Raw genomic sequence first — 19,413 nt, forward strand, 5'->3', positions numbered from 1 at the left:
AAATTCACGTTCCCTTAGGGATATCTTACGCCTAGAGAACTCTGTGATTCTGCAGCTACAGAACTTTATAACCATAGCCAGGTATGGTGGTGCATGCCTATAATCCCAGCAATTTGGGAGACTAGGCAGGAGGACTGCAAATTCTAGGACAGCCTGAGCAATTTAGTGAGACCCTACCTCAAAATAAATAGTAAAAAGGACTGGGGATGTAGTTCCAGGATAAAGTGGCCCTGGGTTCAATCCCCAGTATCAAAAAGAAAAAGACTTTACCATCATAGAATCTTGGAATTGGAAAATAAGGTAGCCACGTGCAGTGGTACACACCTGTAGTCCCAACTACTTAGGAATCAGGCTGGAGGACCACTTGGCAGCATAGTGAGATCCTGTCTCAAACAAGGAAAAAAAAAAAAAAAAGAAGAAGAAGAAATAATATCACCCCCAAATAAAAGAAAGAAAGAGAAAAGACAAATAATAATTTTCAACCTCTTTTCATTCAAAACTTTCTTTTTTCCCAGTAGCCAGGGGCTCTACCACTGAACTATGTCCCAGCCCTTTCTATATGTTCAAGACAAGGTCTCGCTAAGTTATCCAGGCTGGTCAAATTTATGATCCTCCTGCCTCAGCCTCCCCAGTAGCTGGGATTACAGGCGTGTTCCACCACACCCAGTAGGAATCTCTATGTCTATGGGCATGTGGTCAACTCTCCCTGCCCCGCACCTCCCTGTTGACATCTCCCACCTTGTGTCCAGCTCAGTCTCACTCTCACAGCCCTAAGGTCAGGAAAACTGTCTAGGGTAGCTCTTTCCTGTCAAGCCAAATTGGTCCTGTCCTGGGAGGTCATGACTCAGTCCAAGGACGTGGAGGAAGGGAGGCCAGCCTGGCTCCAGGTGTCCCCATCACAGGCAGCCCGTCTGATGCCCCGCCCCAGTCTGCTGCTGGCACAGGAGACCCTGCTGGCCACAGAGGACGTCGGAGCTCCTGCCAGGGGCTAAATCTGGGATCTGGTTGCCACGTGTCCTGGCCTTGCCACTCGACCTCCGGCGCCTGGTGGGGAGGCCCCATCCTGGCCGGCAGGGATCCGCCACCATGGTCAGTGGGCTGGGGCTGGAGTCAGGGCAAAGAGCAAGCAGGCATTCCTGGGGAGGGGGCAGGTGGCCGTCACCCCGCTCTCCCCCAAGCAGGACAGTTCTCCGGGCTGTAAGTGATGGGAGCTGAGGAGACAAGGGGCCAGGACTGGCTCCTGGGCCTAGAAAGGGCAAGAGGTGGGAGACAGCATCGGCCTCCTGTGCCCAGAGCTCTCTTCCAGTGCTGCCCAACCCTCCTGGGTCCTGGCAGGCAGGGGCCACCAGAGCGGGCAGATGAGGGTGTTGAGGCCCCATCCCTCAATTCCCGCCCCTTACCCTGCTGCCCCCAGTCCCACCGGAAGTTCTCTGCCCCTCGGCATGGACACCTGGGCTTCCTGCCCCATAAGAGGAGCCGCCGGCACCGGGGCAAGGTGAAGACGTGGCCGAGGGATGATCCCAGTCAGCCAGTGCACCTCACCGCCTTCCTGGGCTACAAGGCAGGCATGACCCACACCCTGCGCGAGGTGCACCGGCCAGGCCTCAGTGAGTCGCTGCAGGGGGACGCATGGTGGGTGGTGGGTTGGGGTGTAACTCCCAGAGGCTAGGAGCCCGAGGTTGTCCTCACAGCCCAGGAGCAGCTACCATCTCAGAAAGGAAGAGGCCCTGCTGAAGGGAGGCAGGGTCAGGACTCTGATGGGTCAGTGCTGCCCCTCATCAGGCCTTGACCCCGGGCAGTGCCTCAGGTGGGTGCTGCCATCGCCCCCAGTTACAACGGGGCACTGAGCAGCTAAGAAACCGGTCCAACCTGGCACAGTGGCATAGCCTGTGATCCCAGGGACTTGGGAGGCAGAGGCCGGAGGATTACAAGCTCCAGGCCAGTCCGGGCAACTGAGAGAAACCCTGCATCAAAAAAAAAAAAAAAAAAATTGGGGGGCTGGGAGATAGCTCAGTCGGTAGGTAGAGTGCTTGCCTTGCAAGCACAAGGCCCTGGGTTCGATCCCCAGCACCCCCCAAAAAAAATTGTTTTTAAAAGAGGGTGCTGGGGACGTAGCTCAGTGGTTAGATGCTCCTGGGTTCAATCCCCAGTACCCGCCCTCCCCACCCTGAAAAAAAAAGGAAAAAACTGATGCAGTTTCAGTCCTGAGGTGGAGGAACTGGGATTCAAAGGCCTTGCCAGGACATCTGAATTTTTGGTCATGTTTGGACTATTTCGTCAACTGTTATTTCATATGTGCATATAGCTGTATATATGTATGCTTTGTTCTTTTTTTTTTTTTTAATGGTAGCAAAGATTGAACCCAGGGGCACTTAACCACTGAACCATGTCCCCAGCCCTTTTTATGTATTATTTATACACAAGGTCTCACTGAGTTGCTTAGTGCCTCCCTGATTTACTGAGGCTGGCTTTGAACTTGTGATCCTCCTGCCTCAGCCTCCAGAGCCTCTGGGATTATAGGCGTGGGCCACCGTGCCCGGCTGTTCTTTGTTTTGCTTTGAGATGATTGAGATTCACACGCTTTGGTCAGAAATAATCAGGGTGCTGGCGTGGACACCATCCACCCATGATGCAGCCCTTGGGCACATGTGCCTAGTGTGACCTCGTGGTAAATTCCGGCACCCACTGCTTCATCCTCCCCTGGGGGCTCCCTAGGTGGCCCTGCACGGTCATGGGCCCCTGCCCTCCCTAACCTGACCACACCCATCTGTTCTGCATCTCTCCTAATAGGGACTCTCTCCTCCTCCTCTCCTCTTATTTGTTTATTTACTTATTATTTTCATACTCAGATTGAAGCCAGGGGCACCTTACTACTAAGATAATTCCCCAGCCCTTTTTAATCTTTTAAAATTTTGACATGGAATCTCACTACATTCTTAGCTGAGGCTGGTCTTGAATTTGTGATCCTCTTACCTCAGCCTCCTGAGCTGCTGGGGTTACAGGTGTGTGCCACCACACCTGACTCCTCTCTCTCTTTTTTCATTGTGGCAAAGTATGCATAACACAAAATTTAGTGCCTTAACCCTTTTTTTAGTGGCATTAACTACCGATGCATTTTTTTTCCCAGTTTTCTTAGGTCTCTTCCTCATTCCCTCCATTTCTTCCTTCCTTTAAAATAATCTCTCTCTCTCTTTTTTTTTTTTTTTGTACCAGGGTTGCTTAATGACTGAGCCACATCCCCAGCCTGTTTTTATATATATTTTTAAAATTTTGAGGGCCTCGCTAAGTTGCTGAGGCTGGCTTTGAACTTACAATCCTCCTGCCTCAGCCTCCTGAGCTGCTGGGATTACAGGGGCAGAACCACTGCACCAGACTGTAGCACTTTTTTTTTTTTTTTCCCTTTAAAATATTTTTAAAACATGTATTTATTTTGCATGGCAGCCTGGGCAGTAGTAGCTATACAATCATGGGCTTTTCTAGGTCTTACCGGAACTTATAAAAAATACATTTAAATTATTAAAAAAAGAAAGAAGGTCCTGCAGGCAGCTGCCCTGACTGCTGGGCTCACACTGTCCTGGCCACCCCGTGTGGCCACCTCTTCTGCAAGCTTCCCCATGGGCCTCAGGAGGTCTCCTTCATCTTCCTGTCCCTGGGTCTCTTCTAGAAATTTCCAAAAGGGAGGAGGTGGAGGCGGTGACGGTTGTGGAGACGCCGCCCCTGGTGGTGGTGGGCGTGGTAGGCTACGTGGCCACGCCTCGAGGCCTGCGGAGCTTCAAGACCATCTTTGCAGAACACCTCAGTGATGAGTGTCGCCGCCGCTTCTACAGGGACTGGTGAGGGCCACCCCGCTCTGTGCGGGAACAGTGGGGGTAGGCAGCTCAGAGGAGAGGTGTGGACATCATGTGGAAGGTCGGAACCTGGGGGTGCCAGGCTCACTTTCCTAGGGGATGAGTACAGTTTTAGAAGTCCAGAGAGGGGGTGCTGGGCTGTGGCTCAGGGGTGGAGCGCTTGCCTGGCATGTGTGAGGCACTGGGTTCCATCCTCTGCACCACATAAAGAAATAAAGGTATTGTTTCCATTTACAACTAAAAAAAAAAAAAAAAAAAAAAAGTCCAGGAATGAGGAAAACAAGGAAGCAAATATTATAATACCCAGGGTTAATTACAGGGCTAACTTGGTGGAATCTCAGAGTTGGCTCTGAGCTTCTGAGCAGCCAAGGTGAAAAGGGAAACAGCCAACCCAGAAGCTCCTGTGCAAAGAAAGGTACTCTCAGGCTCCACATCTTCCCTGCACTAAGTCCTGAAAGGGGAGACCCACCTGCCTGGGGACCTCACAGACTCCCACCCTTACTCCCACCCCCTCACCACACAGAGACCCAGGCACCAGCCAGTCCTGACACTGTGGGAGGTGATGAGCTTGGGCCCCACGGTCAATGTGTGCTGTGGTCAGAGCAGGCTGACCTCTGAGTTCCTGTGCTGTAAGATGGTGCTGGGTGGTCCCTGTGTGGTGGGGCTGCTGTGAGTTCCAGTGGAGTGAAATGTGTCTAGTACTTAGCGCAGATCGAGTGGCCAGAAAGTGCGGCTCGTCCTGTTCTCACTGTTCACAGTACAGATTTGCCCCTTATCCGGGAGTTTGAACTCCTGTGTCCCCAGGTTCATCTCTAGAACAGGGGTAGCAATTTCCACCTTCCAGAGTTCTGCTGAGGGTTAGAAGTGACGTCTGCCCAGGGCTGGGCTATGGTGCCTGGCTTGGAAGTGGGATCAGTAGCACAGCAGTGGGGCAGCTGGGGTGGCCTCCAGGTGCCTGGCCCACAGGGAGACAGGGAGGTCCCCCGCTTTAAGGGAGAGGGAGAAAGGCAGGTCTACACGGGGAACAGCCTCTGTTAAAGACAGCAACTGGGCCCAGTGCAGGGGCTTCAGGGAGGATCCCTGCCTGGTGGGCTGCAGGTGGGCTGCAGGTGTGCTGGGGACCCCGGCTGGGGCCCTTGAGCACCTCCTGTGTGTGGCTCAGGCACAAGAGCAAGAAAAAAGCCTTCACCAAGGCCTCCAAGAGATGGCGGGACACCCACGGCAAGAAGCAGCTCCAGAAGGACTTTGCCGCCATGAAGAAGTACTGCAGGGTCATCCGGGTCATCGTCCACACCCAGGTCAGCCCCACCCGCCTCCAGCTTTGAGGAACTGTGACAAATGTCAGCCTAAAAATATCCAGGGCCTTGGGCACAGGGCCAAGGGCTGCCCCACCTCCTGCTGGCCACCCGCAGCCCAGGGCTGGGTTACTGTCAGTGCCCTCCCAGGGGCCGTGGGGCATCGGCCATGCCCCAAATTCTCTGAAGGGCTGGGTCTCCCACCAAATGTCCCATACGGCGGGCTGGCCGCCCCCTCTGGGTTCTGGCACAAGCGTGGGTGTGATTAGTGCTCCTGCCAGTGCTCTGGCTGGATGTGGGCTGACGGGTGACCACACCCTCTGGCTTGTTCTGGAACAGTCCTTGGTGTCTGGTCTTCAAGGTTTCTTCTAGGCCTGAGAGTACAGGCCCCCCCACTCCAGAGCCTCTCAGGCCCCACTGAACACACTCCCCAGGTACCCTCACAGGTTCACGGGGAGTGAGTCATTGGTTAATGCCCGTCTCCCTCAACAGGCCTGAGCTCTGCTGGGCAGAGGCCACGGGGCAGGGGCCTCACCTGCCTTGTTCACTGTCAGGCCCCAGGACCCACCCAGAGACTCACACGCAGTAGGTGCTCCACAAATACTTGTCAAAAACTATGCTGTGATCTAACTGGTCTGCGTGTCCCTACAGCCTCTGCCTCACACAGCATCAGCCGGATGCTGCTGGCTGTTTGCGTCACTTGGAAGAAAGGCTGAGCTCCTTCCTATACGACTTGCCCTGCCACCCTCCCTGCTCACCACCTGCTGCCATATTGATGTCCTTTCTGTCCCACCAACTCTCTAGAATTGTTCCTACCACAAGGCCTTGGCACATGATATTTTCTCTGCCCCAGAAAATTGTTTGGATCTCCTTCCCGTTATTGATATCGCCTCCTCAGAGAGTCCCTCCCTGACCGCTCCATCAGAAGTATCTCTCAATCTGTCAGAGTACTTATCCCCTCCAACAGTTGACTTGGCTTGTCTGTCTCCCCGGGGTCTGGGATCCAGCCTTATTGCATGCTGTCACCACAACGTACAGCATACAGCATGTAGCTGGGGCACAGAACATACGTAAAAGATGTAGGGTCACTGGCTGGCCACGGGGAGGGAGTATGCCCTTCTGGGAAACTGAACGTTGCCCCATGGCCTGCAGATGAAGCTGCTGCCCTTCAGGCAGAAGAAGGCCCATATCATGGAGATCCAACTGAATGGTGGCACGGTGGCTGAGAAGGTGGCTTGGGCACAGGCTCGGCTGGAGAAGCAGGTGCCAGTGCACAGTGTTTTCAGTCAGAGTGAGGTCATTGATGTCATCGCCGTCACCAAGGGCCGGGGTGTCAAAGGTAGGGCCGAAAGGCGATGTTGACTCCAGGAAAGGCTGCCTGGTGGGCCCAGACTGGCTTCTTAGCCACCAGCCCTTCTACCTGCAGGGGTCACAAGCCGCTGGCATACCAAGAAGCTGCCTCGGAAGACCCATAAGGGGCTGCGCAAGGTGGCCTGCATTGGTGCCTGGCACCCTGCCCGCGTGGGCTGCTCCATTGCACGGGCTGGGCAGAAGGGCTACCACCACCGCACCGAGCTCAACAAGAAGGTATGTCCACCGTCGTGGGGGACCTCAGTGGGTGAGGCGCATGACCCAGACACTGCCCGCAAGGTTAAACGCCCCCACCTGGGTCTGAGCACATGTGCTGATGGATGTGGAAGTGCCACTCTTCCCAGAGCCCACCTCTGGCCCCCAGTGTGTCCCCTTCTCCTGGCAGATCTACCGCATTGGCCGAGGGCTGCACATGGAAGATGGAAAGCTGGTCAAGAACAATGCATCCACTAGCTACGATGTGACGGACAAGTCCATCACACCACTGGTGAGGGTGGTAGGACAGCCTGGCCAAGGGGCCTGGTGGGGGGCAGGTCTGAGTCCCCACCAGGAGCTCTAGGAGCTCAGGTGGTGTGTGTGGGCAGTGACATGGGCCCAGTGGATCAAGGAGCAGCCATTTGGTGGCCCCAACCCCTGTAGTCTCCTTCATCCTCTGAGCCTCCTCTGAGAGGCCTGCACTTGGGCTGCTTCACGGGGTGATAGGATGCAGCAGAAGGGGAAGCCAACCCTCAGCTCACAGGGCTGCAGCAATGACTCCAACCTTCTGAGCCTCAGTTCCCCTCACAAAGTGAGATAATGCACAAAACCCCAACATGTGTCCCAGATGCTGTGACACCCCTCACCTGGGGGCTGGGCATAGGGCTCCTTCCAGTCACAGCCCCCTGTGTAGGAATTCCAGGACTCCCAGCCACGCCGCCTCCTAACTCAGCACTCCCTCACCAGCCTGGCCTCTGGCTTGCCTCCCCCACAGGGTGGTTTCCCCCACTATGGGGAAGTCAACAACGACTTTGTCATGCTGAAGGGTTGCATTGCTGGTACCAAGAAGCGGGTCATCACGCTGAGGAAGGTCAGCACAGCATGTGGACTGAGGGCATGTTCCCCATGGGCTGTCCCAGCCAGCCTCTCCTGTCCTCCAGCCTGCTCAAGGTGGGGTAGGGTATTGGGAGCAGAAAGGGAGGGGTCTGACAGGAGTTGGGTGAGCAGACCTTCCTGGTGTGAACTTAAGGTAAGGGAGGGGATGGGGACCCTCTGGCCTTGACACCTCCTCTCTCACCGATTTCCAGTCCCTCCTCGTGCACCATAGCCGCAGGGCCCTGGAGAACATCGAGCTCAAGTTCATTGACACCACCTCTAAGTTTGGCCATGGCCGCTTTCAGACAGCCCAAGAGAAGAGGGCCTTCATGGTGAGCTCAGACTCCATATTTCACCTGCTGTGGAATAGAGAAACTGGTGCTGAAGGAGCTGGCAGGGCACCTCTTTGCCTTACCCACAGGAGGGCTTTTAGGGTCAGCAGGGCAGTCACTGGATGTATCCCTGGAGACTACTGCGACTAGCAGTCCTCCTGTCTTTCTCAGGGCCCCCAGAAGAAACATCTGGAAAAGGAGAAGCCAGAGACCTCGGGAGACTTATAAGCTGCGTGGGACAGAGGGACCTGAGATGCACACCCTGCCTCTCCTGTCCAATAAAGACCGGGGACAACTCTTCCCAGTGTCTCAGAGAGTTGAGGGCGCGGAAAGGCCGTAAGGGCCGGTCGGTGGTTCAGGACTTAGCTCTGGGTACAGGGCGAGGGGACTCGGACCCATGGTGCATCGCCGACCCACTCTGGCGCCTAGTCCTAGGAGTTCCCAAGATCCCACTGAGGTCCTATGACTCTCCAGGCCCTGGGGACGGGGCGGGGCTTTGCGCGGCGGGGGCGGGGCTTCTGGGAAGCGGCTCAGGAGTGGTCCATAGGAGAGGTCGGTGGGCGGGGCCTGCTGGAAGGCAGCTTCCGGCCCGTCTTCGGGAAGGGGCGGGGCCTCGGGGAGGCGGGCCGGGTGGAATCCTGGTGCCCCAACTGATTGGCCCTCTTCAGGGGCGGGGCTTGGGGGGGTTCTCCGCTGAGCGAATAACGCTCGGGAAGGGGAAGCGGGCGCAGGCTCGCCCTCTGGGGTCGACTTTCTAGGCTGCGCTGGGCCAAAGGTTCGGCGGTCCCAGAGCTGCCATGTCGTTCTGCAGCTTCTTCGGGAACGAGGTTTTCCAGAACCACTTTGAGCCAGGTCCGGCCTGCCGCCCCTGCTGGGAGGGCAGTGGGGTGGGGGCGTGCATAAGAGGGGAGTCGCCCCGCTCCGGGCGGCGGTGGTGTCCGAGTCCGGGAATGGGACGTGTGGGCACCTGGTGAGAAGCGGTCGTACACACAGGGCGTCGAGGAGGAGGAGGGATCGCGGAGGTCCTGGGAGTAGGGGGACCTGAGGGGAGAGTGGACATGGGAGGGTCGTGCTCCAGGAGGACAGGCCTTGCGCCTGAGCGTGGCGGTCTTCGGGGAAGCGAGGGTCCGGTTGTATTGGGGGGGGTGAGGCCGGTGGGGCTTTCGGGTCAGGGTCCGAGCGGCGCGATGGGACGTCTGTCTAGTCCAAGGGCAGTTCCGGGTGTTACCCATGCTCTTCCCATCAACCGGGTCCGCGGGGTGAGTGGGCCAGCGCTGAATAAAAACGGCTCATCTGTATGCTTTCCCACCTGCTTATGGCTTCCGGATTGGGTATCCAGGAGTGCCACTTAGCTTTTGGCAGCTGTCAGTAAAATTTGGCCAGTGACCTGACGCGGGTGCTGTAGTTTTCGGCATAGCTCACCCTCCGCCCTGGCCGCAGGCTGTGAGAGGCTCTGGTAAAGTCCTCATGTAGCTGGCTGGGATAATGGACTCCTGATCCTGGACTAATTTGGTAAAAACACGTCCACAGGAAAGACTAGGGCATCCGCCTCTCTGGGGTGGGATCTGTTGAGTGTTAGTCCTCTCGGGGACTGATTTATGACACAGCACTATGGAGCCAGCTGTGACACGGGACTGTCAGGGCAAAGCTGTCCCTTGATGCCCTCTGGCTGTGGGACCCCACTTGTCCTCTGCCAAGCGAAACTCCATAGCATCTTCCAGTTCTTTGCTTCCTGCTTGAGTTCCTGGTAAAGGCTGAATAGTTCACGACTTCAGGGGAGGCTGTCTCCAGATAGGTGGGGATGACTCAGTACCCAGGGAGGTTCCTGTATTGAGAAACAATCTGCAAGTCAGTTTTGCAACTTTCTTTGCCCCTGACCTCTCCACCCCAACATGATCTTTTGAGGATGGGTTGAAATCTGTCCTCCCAACCCTTGTCTTTTTTTTTTTTTTTTTTTTTTTTTTTTTTGCGGTGCTGGGGATTGAACCCAGGGCCTTGTGCTTGCAAGGCAAGCACTCTACCAACTGAGCTATCTCCCCAGCCCTCAACCCTTGTCTTTCTGGGTTCCCTGTCTGCCCTGGAGGTCTGTTTCTGGGACCATACTCTTCCTCCCTAGAGAGCAGGCTAGTGGGTGGGTGTCCAGTTCAGGACTTTGTTGGTAGTAGGATAGCTTCTTGAAGAGGGAGGGGGGCAGGTGTTCATGCTGACCACTCAGGGGCCCCCTCTGTGGGTCCTGCGGGGTGTGGGAGAGGTGAGTGCTGTGTCCCTATCAGTCTGCCTGGGCTTCTTCCTGGCCACACATCTCACTGGGTGCCTACGGTGCCAAGCTTCAACTTCCTCATCCGTAAAATGGAAATGTTAAAAGATTTCAAATCATGGGACCACTGATGTAGTGGATGAGACGAGAGTGAAGGATGACTCTCCTGTGTCTCCCCAGAGCCAACCTGTGAATGGAGGGTGCATGGGAGGCTATGGGGGCCCAACCTAGGAATGGGTATGGTACTGCTCTTGCTTGACCCAAAGATTGGGGAACTCGCCCCAGAGAAGCTGGAGCCAATGTCTCTACCTTCACTCTCCTCACACCCCAGGCATCTATGTGTGTGTCAAGTGTGGCTATGAACTGTTCTCCAGCCGTGCAAAGTATGCACACTCATCCCCGTGGCCGGCATTCACGGAGACCATCCATGCTGACAGTGTGGCCAAGCGTTTGGAGAACAGTCGATCTCAGGCCTTGAAGGTGGGTGACAGGGGCCAGAGTTGGGGGCTTGTTCAGGGAGAGCCGGAGAACAAGTCATGCCTTCCTTCCTTGCTTCCCCCACAACTCCTGGGGCTTCCAGGTTATCTATTCCACGCTTCTGGGCTCAGCCAGGGGAACTGCCACTCCTAGGGAGAGCCTAGAGTCCTGGAGGAACATGGCAGCAGGGCAGTTTTCCCCAGGATGAAGGACTGGCCCTCACCAGGGTTCTTTGATGGAGCAGAAGCTGATGTGGCTACCTTGTGGACTTCCCAGGTGTCCTGTGGCAGATGTGGCAATGGACTGGGCCACGAATTCCTGAACGATGGCCCCAAGCCTGGGCAATCCCGATTCTGAATATTTAGCAGCTCACTGAAGTTCATCCCTAAAGGTAACCTGACCTTCTGCAGCTGGGGAACAGCTGATATGCTGAGGAGGTCTGGGGCAGGGGAGCTTGCCAGCTTTCCATGTCAGAGTATCACGGGCACTAAATCACACTGCTCACAACCCCCAGCAGCCTCCGAAGCTCTGAGGTGCACATCGCCTGAGCGATGTTTCTGTCCTTTCGTCTTTTTTGTCCTCAGTCACACAGACTCCCAGGGCCCAGCCTCTGGGCCTTCCAGTTCACCTGGTGTCTGTAGCACAGTTTCACAGTGGCTTTCTCTCCCCTCCTTTCTTCCAGGCAAAGAAAGTGCTGCCTCCAAGGGGCACTAGGCTGGCCGCCACACCTACCCCGGATGTTTGTGCACCGTGGGCACACTCTGGCATCCCACCTGGGCATTGGAACCCTGGGAATTCAGATGGGGAGGCAGAGCAGCAGTGGCTGAGATACCAGGAAGGTACCCAAGGCCTGGGTTCTGAGCAGGACGGCCTTGGGCAACGCATAGTTTGCAATCGTCCACAGTCTTCTAGGATGGGCCTTGAGGGTGGGGCTGAGCTGCTGACTGTCTTGGCCTCCAGCTCACAGTCTCTGGGCTTATCTTGTCTTTGAATGTCATTGTACCCTCACCTTCTCTTCTCGGCCTGCTGCCCGTTCCCTGGCTGTCTGGATCCACCCCTGTGGAGCCCTGGTCCTCACTAAGCTTGTGCCCATTTCCCCCAAGCTGTACTGGGAGGGAAAATGCAAACAAGGGCCACCTGGCCTGCTACTCCAGCCCTGGTCACTGTATGATCCGCTCTGGTTAAAGCCTTCTAAGCCACCCAGGGTGGTGATGATTTGTGACCCCTAGAGAGCAGGTTGATGTGACAGCCTCTTGGACTGTTCATCTCCTGGTGAGGAGTCTGAACCCTGTTTCCCAATCTGCAGGTACAGCTTGCTTCATTCGTTCTTGGGAAAGTGGCTGCCGCTCCATTGCTTCACCAGTGCAGCTGGGGCCCTTCCAGTTCAGAGATGTCCCTTCCCAAATGTGGTCACCATGCCTTGCCATATGAGTTCAAAAGCTCTTACCTTCCAGGAGGGTGGGTGATTCTTAAGCACCCCCCCCCCCCATCTTTCTGGAATAATCAGGTAGAAAATAATAAAAAAAAAAAAAATGAGACCCCCCCTGCTGTCTCTTTTTTTCCCTTTCATGCTGGGGATTAAACCCGGGGCTTTGCTCTACCACTGAGTTACATCCCCAGCCTGCTGCTTTCAGTAACCATATCAGGGATGCAAGGACATGGATGTCAGGCCTTTACACAGTTTTCAAAATTTATTCTTTGAATACTTATTGCTTGGTTCTGGGCTTGGTGCTGAGGAGGCAGCTGTGAGCAAGACTAATGGGATCCTTCCCTCGAGGTCTCGTGAGCAAGATGAATGGGATCCTTCCCTCAGGTCTCATGGCAAACTGGGGGAGACAGACAGTAGTAAGTTAATTGGCAGATGCTGATATGGGCAAGGAAAGCAGAGTAATGGTGCTAGAATGTGTGAAAGGGGCTGAGTAGGGAATGCCTGCCCCTTTAACTCCAGTGGTCAGGGAGGAGGACTGAGGAGGGGTCATCTCAGCTCAGCAGTGGCAGGTGAGAATCAAAAGAGAGACGCTTCCTAGGCAGTGAGCACAGCACATGCAAAGACCCTGAGACCTGCCCCAGGTGAGGTACAAAATGCCCCCATGAGGAGATATGCAGTGCTCCATAAGAACTACTTGATTTTTCCAAATTAGACTTCCAACAGAAGTCTGGGGGCAATATGCACTCTTCTCTGGGTCAGAAGTTATAGTGGGAACTGCTTGAGTTTCCCAACTGGGAAAGCTTAAGTGCAGTGGGAGTCATTGGAACAGTAATGCTCCTTCATCAATCAGTCCCCAGTTTATAGACCCAGAACCCCTCAGTGGAAGGGAAATCCAGATCCCTGTGAGGAAGGACCCCCCAAATTTATCCTGTTAATCTTTCTCTCAGCCTTCTCCAAGAGGACCCAAAACTTTTTGTCTATGAACTTTGGAAAAGGAAATATTCAGACCTATTGAGAACCACTGAACACTGACACTAATTCTGAACTGATGTTAATTCCAGGAGACCCAAATGTCACTGCCAGTGTACGGGCTGAGGAAGTTGGTGATCAATGGAGTGTTAGCTCTGGTCCGTCTCTGTAGGCTGTCTGTGGTTATTTCTCTAGTTCTGGAACGTGTGACTGGAATAGACATAATCAGCAGATGGCACACCCCCCCACAGGGGACGGGGCAGAACCAGCAGGTGCACACAGGTGGAAGAGGGAGAAGCCAGCCCCTGCTACTCACCTGTTCCACCTGCTCAGCCTGGGGACTGGACTCTGCCCCGAGGTCTCCTCCCCATCCCAGGCCCAAGCTGCTTGCCCTAATGTGGAGTCAGTGTCTCATGCAAGGTAGCCAGTCAGGCTCTCTGCACACACATAAGGCTCCCCTCTCTCCTTCACCCCAAGTGAGAAATTGTGGCTCTAAGAAGGCTGTGACCACCTGTTGTGCACAACCTGAGGGCAGCAGGCATGTTGAAGCAGGGGTGGAGACAGCTGGCTGAGTGGTTGGCAGGAGTGTCCAGACCCTAAGGCCAGTGTGGAACCTGGGCTTTGCTCACTTTCTGCAGCACCCTCAGCTCTGCACTCTGGCCTCATGTCCCTGAGATGACTTGGGCCCAAGAGCAGGCAGGTCTCCTGTAACCTGGGCCAGTAAGACCAGGCTGTGCTCCCAGGCCTGTTTCCTTATGCTCAGACTGGTGGCACACAGGCCTATCAGCTGGGGATAGTGAGACAGGGTGGGAGTGGCCTGTACCCCAGGTGCCCCACACTTATTTGCACACCCATGTTAAAGGGTTTAGGGAGCAGGGAGATTGGACCGGGGAGGTCCAGTGGGGGCCAACAAGTAGGATCTTTGGAGGAGAAGGGAGACCACAGTAAGCCCTACGACACACCAGGAGCCAGGACACTGTTGGCCACAGGCAGGGTCTGTCTGCAGGGTAGCTGTGGGAGGGAAGACGGCCTTTCTAGCTCTAGCATCTCTCGTGGAATCATGAGTCACCCTCATACTGTCCCCTCCTCCTGCTGGGTTGCTCCACAGCCTTCAGTGACCACAGTTCCTCCCGAAGAGACAAGAGATTGAGAGCGCAAGGCCCTCCTCCCCCACCTCTGCCTCTTCCTTGCCAGGCAGAGCCTTGGGGAACAGTCTTAGAGCCAGTCACAGCCCCTGCAGAGGGGTCAGCGCCAGGAGGGTGGCTGGCCTGGGGGGAACAGTGGGAGAAAGAAGAGAGCCGATCGGGAGCAGGGCCAGGCCGGCTCAGAGTATCAGTAACATTTGCACAGTGAGTGAATTGACAATGCTCAGGACTTTTGCAACCCTCAGGTTTTCCTTTCCTCCCAAGTGGGTAGGGTGTGGCCTGGGGCTGGTAGAAGGAAGCAGAAACCTCCTAACTATGGAGGGGGAGGAGGGTAAGAAGAGGAGTCCGGAAGTATTGGCGAAGGTTATGGGTAAAAGGGTCCAGCTCCAAGGCCCTGAAGGCCACCTCCGGAGACCTGGAGCAGACCCTGCCGGCAGGGGGCGCGCTTGCTCCGCGCGGCCCGCGAGCTGGGGCTGGGCGCGCAGGCGCTGAAGCTGGAGCGGGCTGCAGTCCCACCGCCCCCACGAGCCGCTGGGGCGCTGCGGTGCTGGCTCCGGTCACACGCGGGGGTTGCTGCGCCCCGCTTCACCTCCGGACCTAGCCGCTGAGCGCCCGAAGCACCCAGTGGTCAGTGCGCAAGTGTCTTGGGCCCTGTCCACGCCCGCCCAACATAGCAGTGCTAGGGACGCAGGCCTAGACCGTGCCGCGTCTGAGGTTGCGGGGGACGCCTGAGGGGGACCCATTTGCTGGACTTCGCGAAGTAACCTATACAGGGCGAACAGTCCAGGTCCTGGGTGCCCCCTCCTGAGTCAACCCGAGCGGGACAGCGGGCATATAGGGGAGGGACAGCCGGTGGGAACGGCAGGCGCGGTGGGGGCACTAGGGTGCAGGTTGGAAGCCCCAGCCAAGTGGCAGCCCCTTCACTAGGCAGCTGGGTAAAACCCAGCAGCATGATGCCCTCTCCCCTGGCCTGCTCAGCCTGAGGGCCCTTCCACACTGCTGCATTGGACCCTGCTGCCACCCTGGCCAGCCCCAGGTTTGGGTCCTGTGGTTGCAGTGGTAGGCCTTTCCTCTGTCCACTTCACACCCACAGCCCTAGCTGGCCTCCCCAACCAGCCATGAGACAGGGGCCACAGCGGTGGAGTGCCCCTCCTGCTGCACTGCCTCCCGCCTGCGCATGCAGAGTTGCACCTCACCAGCCACACCAGATGTGGACTGCAAGTCCATGAGCTGTCCATGGGGTATGCAAGGACCCTACACTGGCCCTGGGCACTAGGGCTCTGGTTAATGGAACTTGGGGGCCCCAAGAGTGACCAGTAGAGCCTGCAGGGGAGGGTACTGAGGGTTACCTGCACGTAAGCCCTCACCACCCAGTGTCTGTGTCCTTGTAAAACTGGGGAGATTATCCATGGCTCCACCCTTGGCTTCTGCCTTACCATGTTTCATCTCTAATCAGGACACTGACAAGTCTTGGTACTTTGAAGAAGAGGGGCAGATGACACTGGAGGAGAGGGGACGGAGCTAGTGGGTGCCTGTGCCCTGTGGCCTCAGCCTGTTGGCCCTGGGCTCCCCCACCTCAGAGTCCAGAGGCATTCTGGTCTCTTGATCCAGGTGCTTTCTGGGGTCCTGGAACTTGGGTCCATGGAGCCCCTGGTGTGTCTGGGAGAGAGTGAGGGAGGGTAGGGCCACTGGGTCAGGAGAGGACAGTGAAGCACATTCTCTGAGAAGGGGGTGAGGGTCAAGCTTGAAGGTCCTAGGGCTTGGAGGGGCCAGGCAGGGGTAGGGGCTGAGGGTAGTTTGAAATACTTGCCCCAAGATGCTCTGCGCTGGGCTCAGGGTCAGTGTCTTCCTAAGCACAGAACTGAACAGGACTGGCCTAATGCCTGTCTGGTTGACTGTCGGGGTGGAGGGGCTTCCCCAGGAGTCTGAGGATGGAGAGGGCACTCCTGAAGGGTCCTGTCCATGGGCCAGTCTGGACCTGACCTTCAGAATGGGCTCCTTGGCCCTGACATTGGTGTTTGGTGCAAGCCATGCCTGGGCTTTCCACACTGGGGAAGGTGACTAGGGCTTGGCTGTAGGGTTCTCCTCCTGTGCCCACCTGTGCAGGCACAGACACACACAGGCACACCTGCTGCCAGGTCCTCTGGAGTGCATGGGCTCCTGAACCTGCATCTAGGCCTCTTGCTCCTCGTGGATATGTTCACAGTCACCTTTCAGTCCACAGGGATCATCACTAGTGCACAGCTGGGCAGACCTGGCTGTAGAGCCCCAGTGGCCTGATGTGGGACCTCTTGCATGATGCCCACACCTCCCCATAGTGCTGAGGGGTATCCACATCCAGAGGTCTGGCTTGGGGCTATGAAACTGGAGGAGGTGGGAATTGGGGGGCAGGGAGAACCCTGTCTCTGCGGGACCCTCCTCTCATTCCCCTGGTGAATAAAGGCTGTTGCCAGCCTCCCCTCTTTAAGGTGGGACTGCTAGCCTGTAAGAAGGATGGCTACATTGTTATAAATTAAGCTGGGCCAGGCTAGCGGGTACCCAGTTATGCATCCTGGGTACCTGGTTCCCTGCCCTGGGGAAGCAGGGACCAGTAGCAAATGACCCTTGATCTGTGCTGCTTCCTCCAGGAAGACCCAGGGAAATCAGTGAGGATGGCAGGAAGCAGGCTGGGATCTGGCTCCCTCTGGCAAAGCCTAGCGCTGTGGGTGGACTTCCTGCAGGCGTGGCTACTGGGATGGGGACCCCTCCCTTCCCTCTACTCCTGCCCAGGGAAGTCTTTTCATTTCTCCCTCTGGCACTGGGAATCTGGTCTGCTGTGGCAAACCCTGGCCAGCCCCATGACCCTTCTCTGTCACAGTGTCCCTGGGTTCTGGCCAGTGAGGTCAGGTCCCTAAGAAAGGTATGAAGTGCTCAGTCCCCAGGGTGGGAGCAGCTTCCGGGCGTTCCTTCCAGGACTCTGGCCACTGTCACATGTCCTCCGCCTCCTTATCACTAGGGGTGGTGGTGGTTTCACCTTTGTGATCAGAGGTGGTCAGAGGGCTGGATCCCTACTGAGATCACCTGCTGAAAGGGGCAAAGAAGGCTCCTAAAGCCCCTGCTGTTAGCTTTGTGCCATGTCGGCTCCTGTCCCGCCTTGCCTGCTTAGGCCACCAGGGTGAACTGAGAACACTGGGCTTTGGGATGGGTGGGAGAAGGGTAGGCCTCTCTTAGGGGCCCTTCCCAGAAGGGAACCACATCCCTACGTGCTCGGGCACTCCACCTCCAAAGTGGAAAAAAGCCACACAAATCAAGGACAGCTGGGCCCACCCTCTCTCCGGCCACAGCCCCCTTCCCTCCATTCCCTTTGCAGGCTCTGGTTCCGCAGGCTGCGGGAGTGGGTCTGGGGGGTGAAGGGTGTGGTTCTAAGGGAGGGGGTTCCCGGCGCTCCTGCCTGTGTGCCCCCCCCAGTGTCCCCGCAGAGGGAGGGAATGCGCAGTGTGATTAATCCCGTGCTGGAGTGCGGCAGATGCTCACATGCCTGCCCTGCTGCTGTGGGGCTCCAGGGAGGCACAGACTGGGAAAGAGAAGAGAGGGCGTGTGGGGGGTCACAACCAGATTCCGACAGACAGCCTTACGCACTCAGTGGGCTCCTCAACAAATGCTCATGGTCCTCGCCCGGGCCAGGTGCAGAGCCAACGAAGAAGTCATGCCTGAGCCCGGGCCTGCCCTTGTTGAGCTCACGGGTAGTTGGAGACACATGAGCAGCAGAATCACCCACAAAGAAATGATCAGTCTGAAGGTGGTAAGGCGGCTGGCGCCTGGCCCCCAGGGTCTGCTAGGCCAGCAGGGCCTCCCTCCCAGCATGACTTTGCTCCCCAGGACTCCCTCCTCACATGTCCCCTGACTTTCCATTGGGCTCTGGCCCATGTCATTTTCCCCAGGGAAACTGTTTGCTGGCCACAGCCTGAGTGGCTTGGCCCCCTCCCTCCCTTCCTAGTCCTCCCTCCCAGCCACCATGCCCGGACTGACTACCTGCATGCTGTCTGTCCCAGTGTCAGAGGGCCAGGGTAAGGAGGGCGGACAGATCTACCATGTGCCTGGCCATTCTACCTTGACAGGGGGTCCATGAGCTTGGGCCGTGTGGGACTCTTAAAGATGCCGGGCCCCCAGGGAGATCAGCTGGGCAGAAGGAACTTGTTGATGCCCATTTCTGGGTAGAGGAGATACAAACAGAGAGCAGGAAGTAAGCGATCCTCCCAAGGCCCTGTGGCTCAGAGAAGGGGACCCACCATCCCTAGGTAACACAGGAGCGAGCCAGCAGGGAGCAGGAGCGGGTCTTGAGAGCAAAGCAGGGCAGGAGCAGACTGGAGGAGCTGCTGAGGAGTCCTATGGAGGGGGTGCGGGGGCCCTGTCTTCGGGGAAGACTGAGAAGAAGTTCCTGAAATTGCCAATTTCACCTTCAAAGAGACTCTTCCTGAGGGGTTAAACGTAGAGTTCCTAGAAGACCCAGGGATTCTATTCCTAGGCTTATATACCCGCACTGAATAGAACACGTGTCCATGCCACACAGCCTTGTCCATGACTGTTCATACTAGCACCGTTTATTGGAACCAAAAACCAGACATGACCCGAATGTTCTATGACTAATGAGCAGATGAATAAAATTTGGTCTCTCCACACCGAGGAATAATATTTAGCCACAAAAAAGGAACAAAGCCCTGACCCCTGCTACAACATGCATGAACCTGGAAAACATTTGTGCCCAGTGACAGAGGCCAGGCACAGAAGGGCAGATCTGGCAAAGAACAGGCAAATCCATAGAGGCAGAAAGCACCTGGGTGGTTGCCAGGGGCTTTTGGGGAGGGGAGAATAGGGAGTTGACTGCCAGCAGGTATGGGATTTCTCTGGGAGGTAACGAAGATGTTCTAAATGGATCTGGTAATGATGGTGCCACATTGAAGCATTGAGTTCCATGCTTTAAGAGGCTGAACTGTGTGGTATGTGGATCACCTCGATAGAGCTGTTACCAAGAGTACTCTGGAGTCAGGGGTAAAGGCTCCATTCTACAAAGAAGGACCTGGAGACTCAAGAGCAGCCAGAGCCTGAGGCCATGTGGGTAGAGCAAGGTGCCCAGGCAGTCTCAGGTGGACTCCAAGCCTCTAAGTGGGTCTGGAGGCGCCTTCTCTCCTTTGCCTGGGATGCTGTTCTCCTCTTCACCTGGTCATCACCTTCGTCACCTT

General features: G+C 56.3%; 2 protein-coding genes across 8 annotated transcripts; both read left to right on the forward strand.

The window, feature by feature from the left end:
* The first annotated feature begins 928 nt into the window (after positions 1–928).
* Rpl3l (ribosomal protein L3 like) lies at positions 929–8,272 on the forward strand. 6 transcript variants are annotated; one of them, XM_047533763.1, is made up of 10 exons: positions 929–1,089; positions 1,415–1,607; positions 3,665–3,833; positions 5,011–5,146; positions 6,296–6,482; positions 6,570–6,730; positions 6,879–7,001; positions 7,485–7,660; positions 7,798–7,917; positions 8,089–8,272. In XM_047533763.1, exons 1-10 carry the CDS (start codon positions 1,087–1,089, stop codon positions 8,255–8,257), a joined length of 1,437 nt encoding a protein of 478 aa, XP_047389719.1. In that variant the 5' UTR covers positions 929–1,086; the 3' UTR covers positions 8,258–8,272. The 6 variants fall into 6 exon arrangements, with proteins under 6 accessions (XP_047389719.1, XP_047389717.1, XP_047389715.1 ...); XM_047533761.1 differs by having other exon boundaries at positions 1,068–1,197; XM_047533759.1 differs by lacking the exon at positions 929–1,089 and having other exon boundaries at positions 1,204–1,607.
* Positions 8,273–8,609: 337 nt separating this feature from the next.
* Positions 8,610–12,189, forward strand: Msrb1 (methionine sulfoxide reductase B1). 2 transcript variants are annotated; one of them, XR_008404602.1, is made up of 5 exons: positions 8,610–8,769; positions 10,506–10,654; positions 10,928–11,042; positions 11,334–11,490; positions 11,958–12,189. XR_008404602.1 is itself a non-coding variant. In XM_053743324.1 (4 exons), exons 1-4 carry the CDS (start codon positions 8,715–8,717, stop codon positions 11,363–11,365), a joined length of 351 nt encoding a protein of 116 aa, XP_053599299.1. In that variant the 5' UTR covers positions 8,610–8,714; the 3' UTR covers positions 11,366–12,189. The 2 variants fall into 2 exon arrangements, 1 of the variants encoding a protein (XP_053599299.1); XM_053743324.1 differs by having other exon boundaries at positions 11,334–12,189.
* The last annotated feature ends 7,224 nt before the right edge of the window (positions 12,190–19,413 follow it).

The sequence above is a fragment of the Sciurus carolinensis genome, chromosome 18, assembly GCF_902686445.1.
Source record: "Sciurus carolinensis chromosome 18, mSciCar1.2, whole genome shotgun sequence".
Lineage (NCBI taxonomy): Eukaryota > Metazoa > Chordata > Mammalia > Rodentia > Sciuridae > Sciurus > Sciurus carolinensis.

What these genes read in the sequence shown, in the direction of transcription:
- Rpl3l (XM_047533759.1), top strand. Translation starts at nt 1,205, where the DNA reads ATGGGAGCTGAGGAGACAAGGGGCCAGGACTGGCTCCTGGGCCTAGAA. An exon ending in CGCCGCTTCTACAGGGACTG is followed by an intron (nt 3,834 to 5,010) that starts GTGAGGGCCACC and finishes TGTGTGGCTCAG; the next exon opens with GCACAAGAGCAAGAAAAAAG. An exon ending in GCACCGAGCTCAACAAGAAG is followed by an intron (nt 6,731 to 6,878) that starts GTATGTCCACCG and finishes TCTGGCCCCCAG; the next exon opens with TGTGTCCCCTTCTCCTGGCA.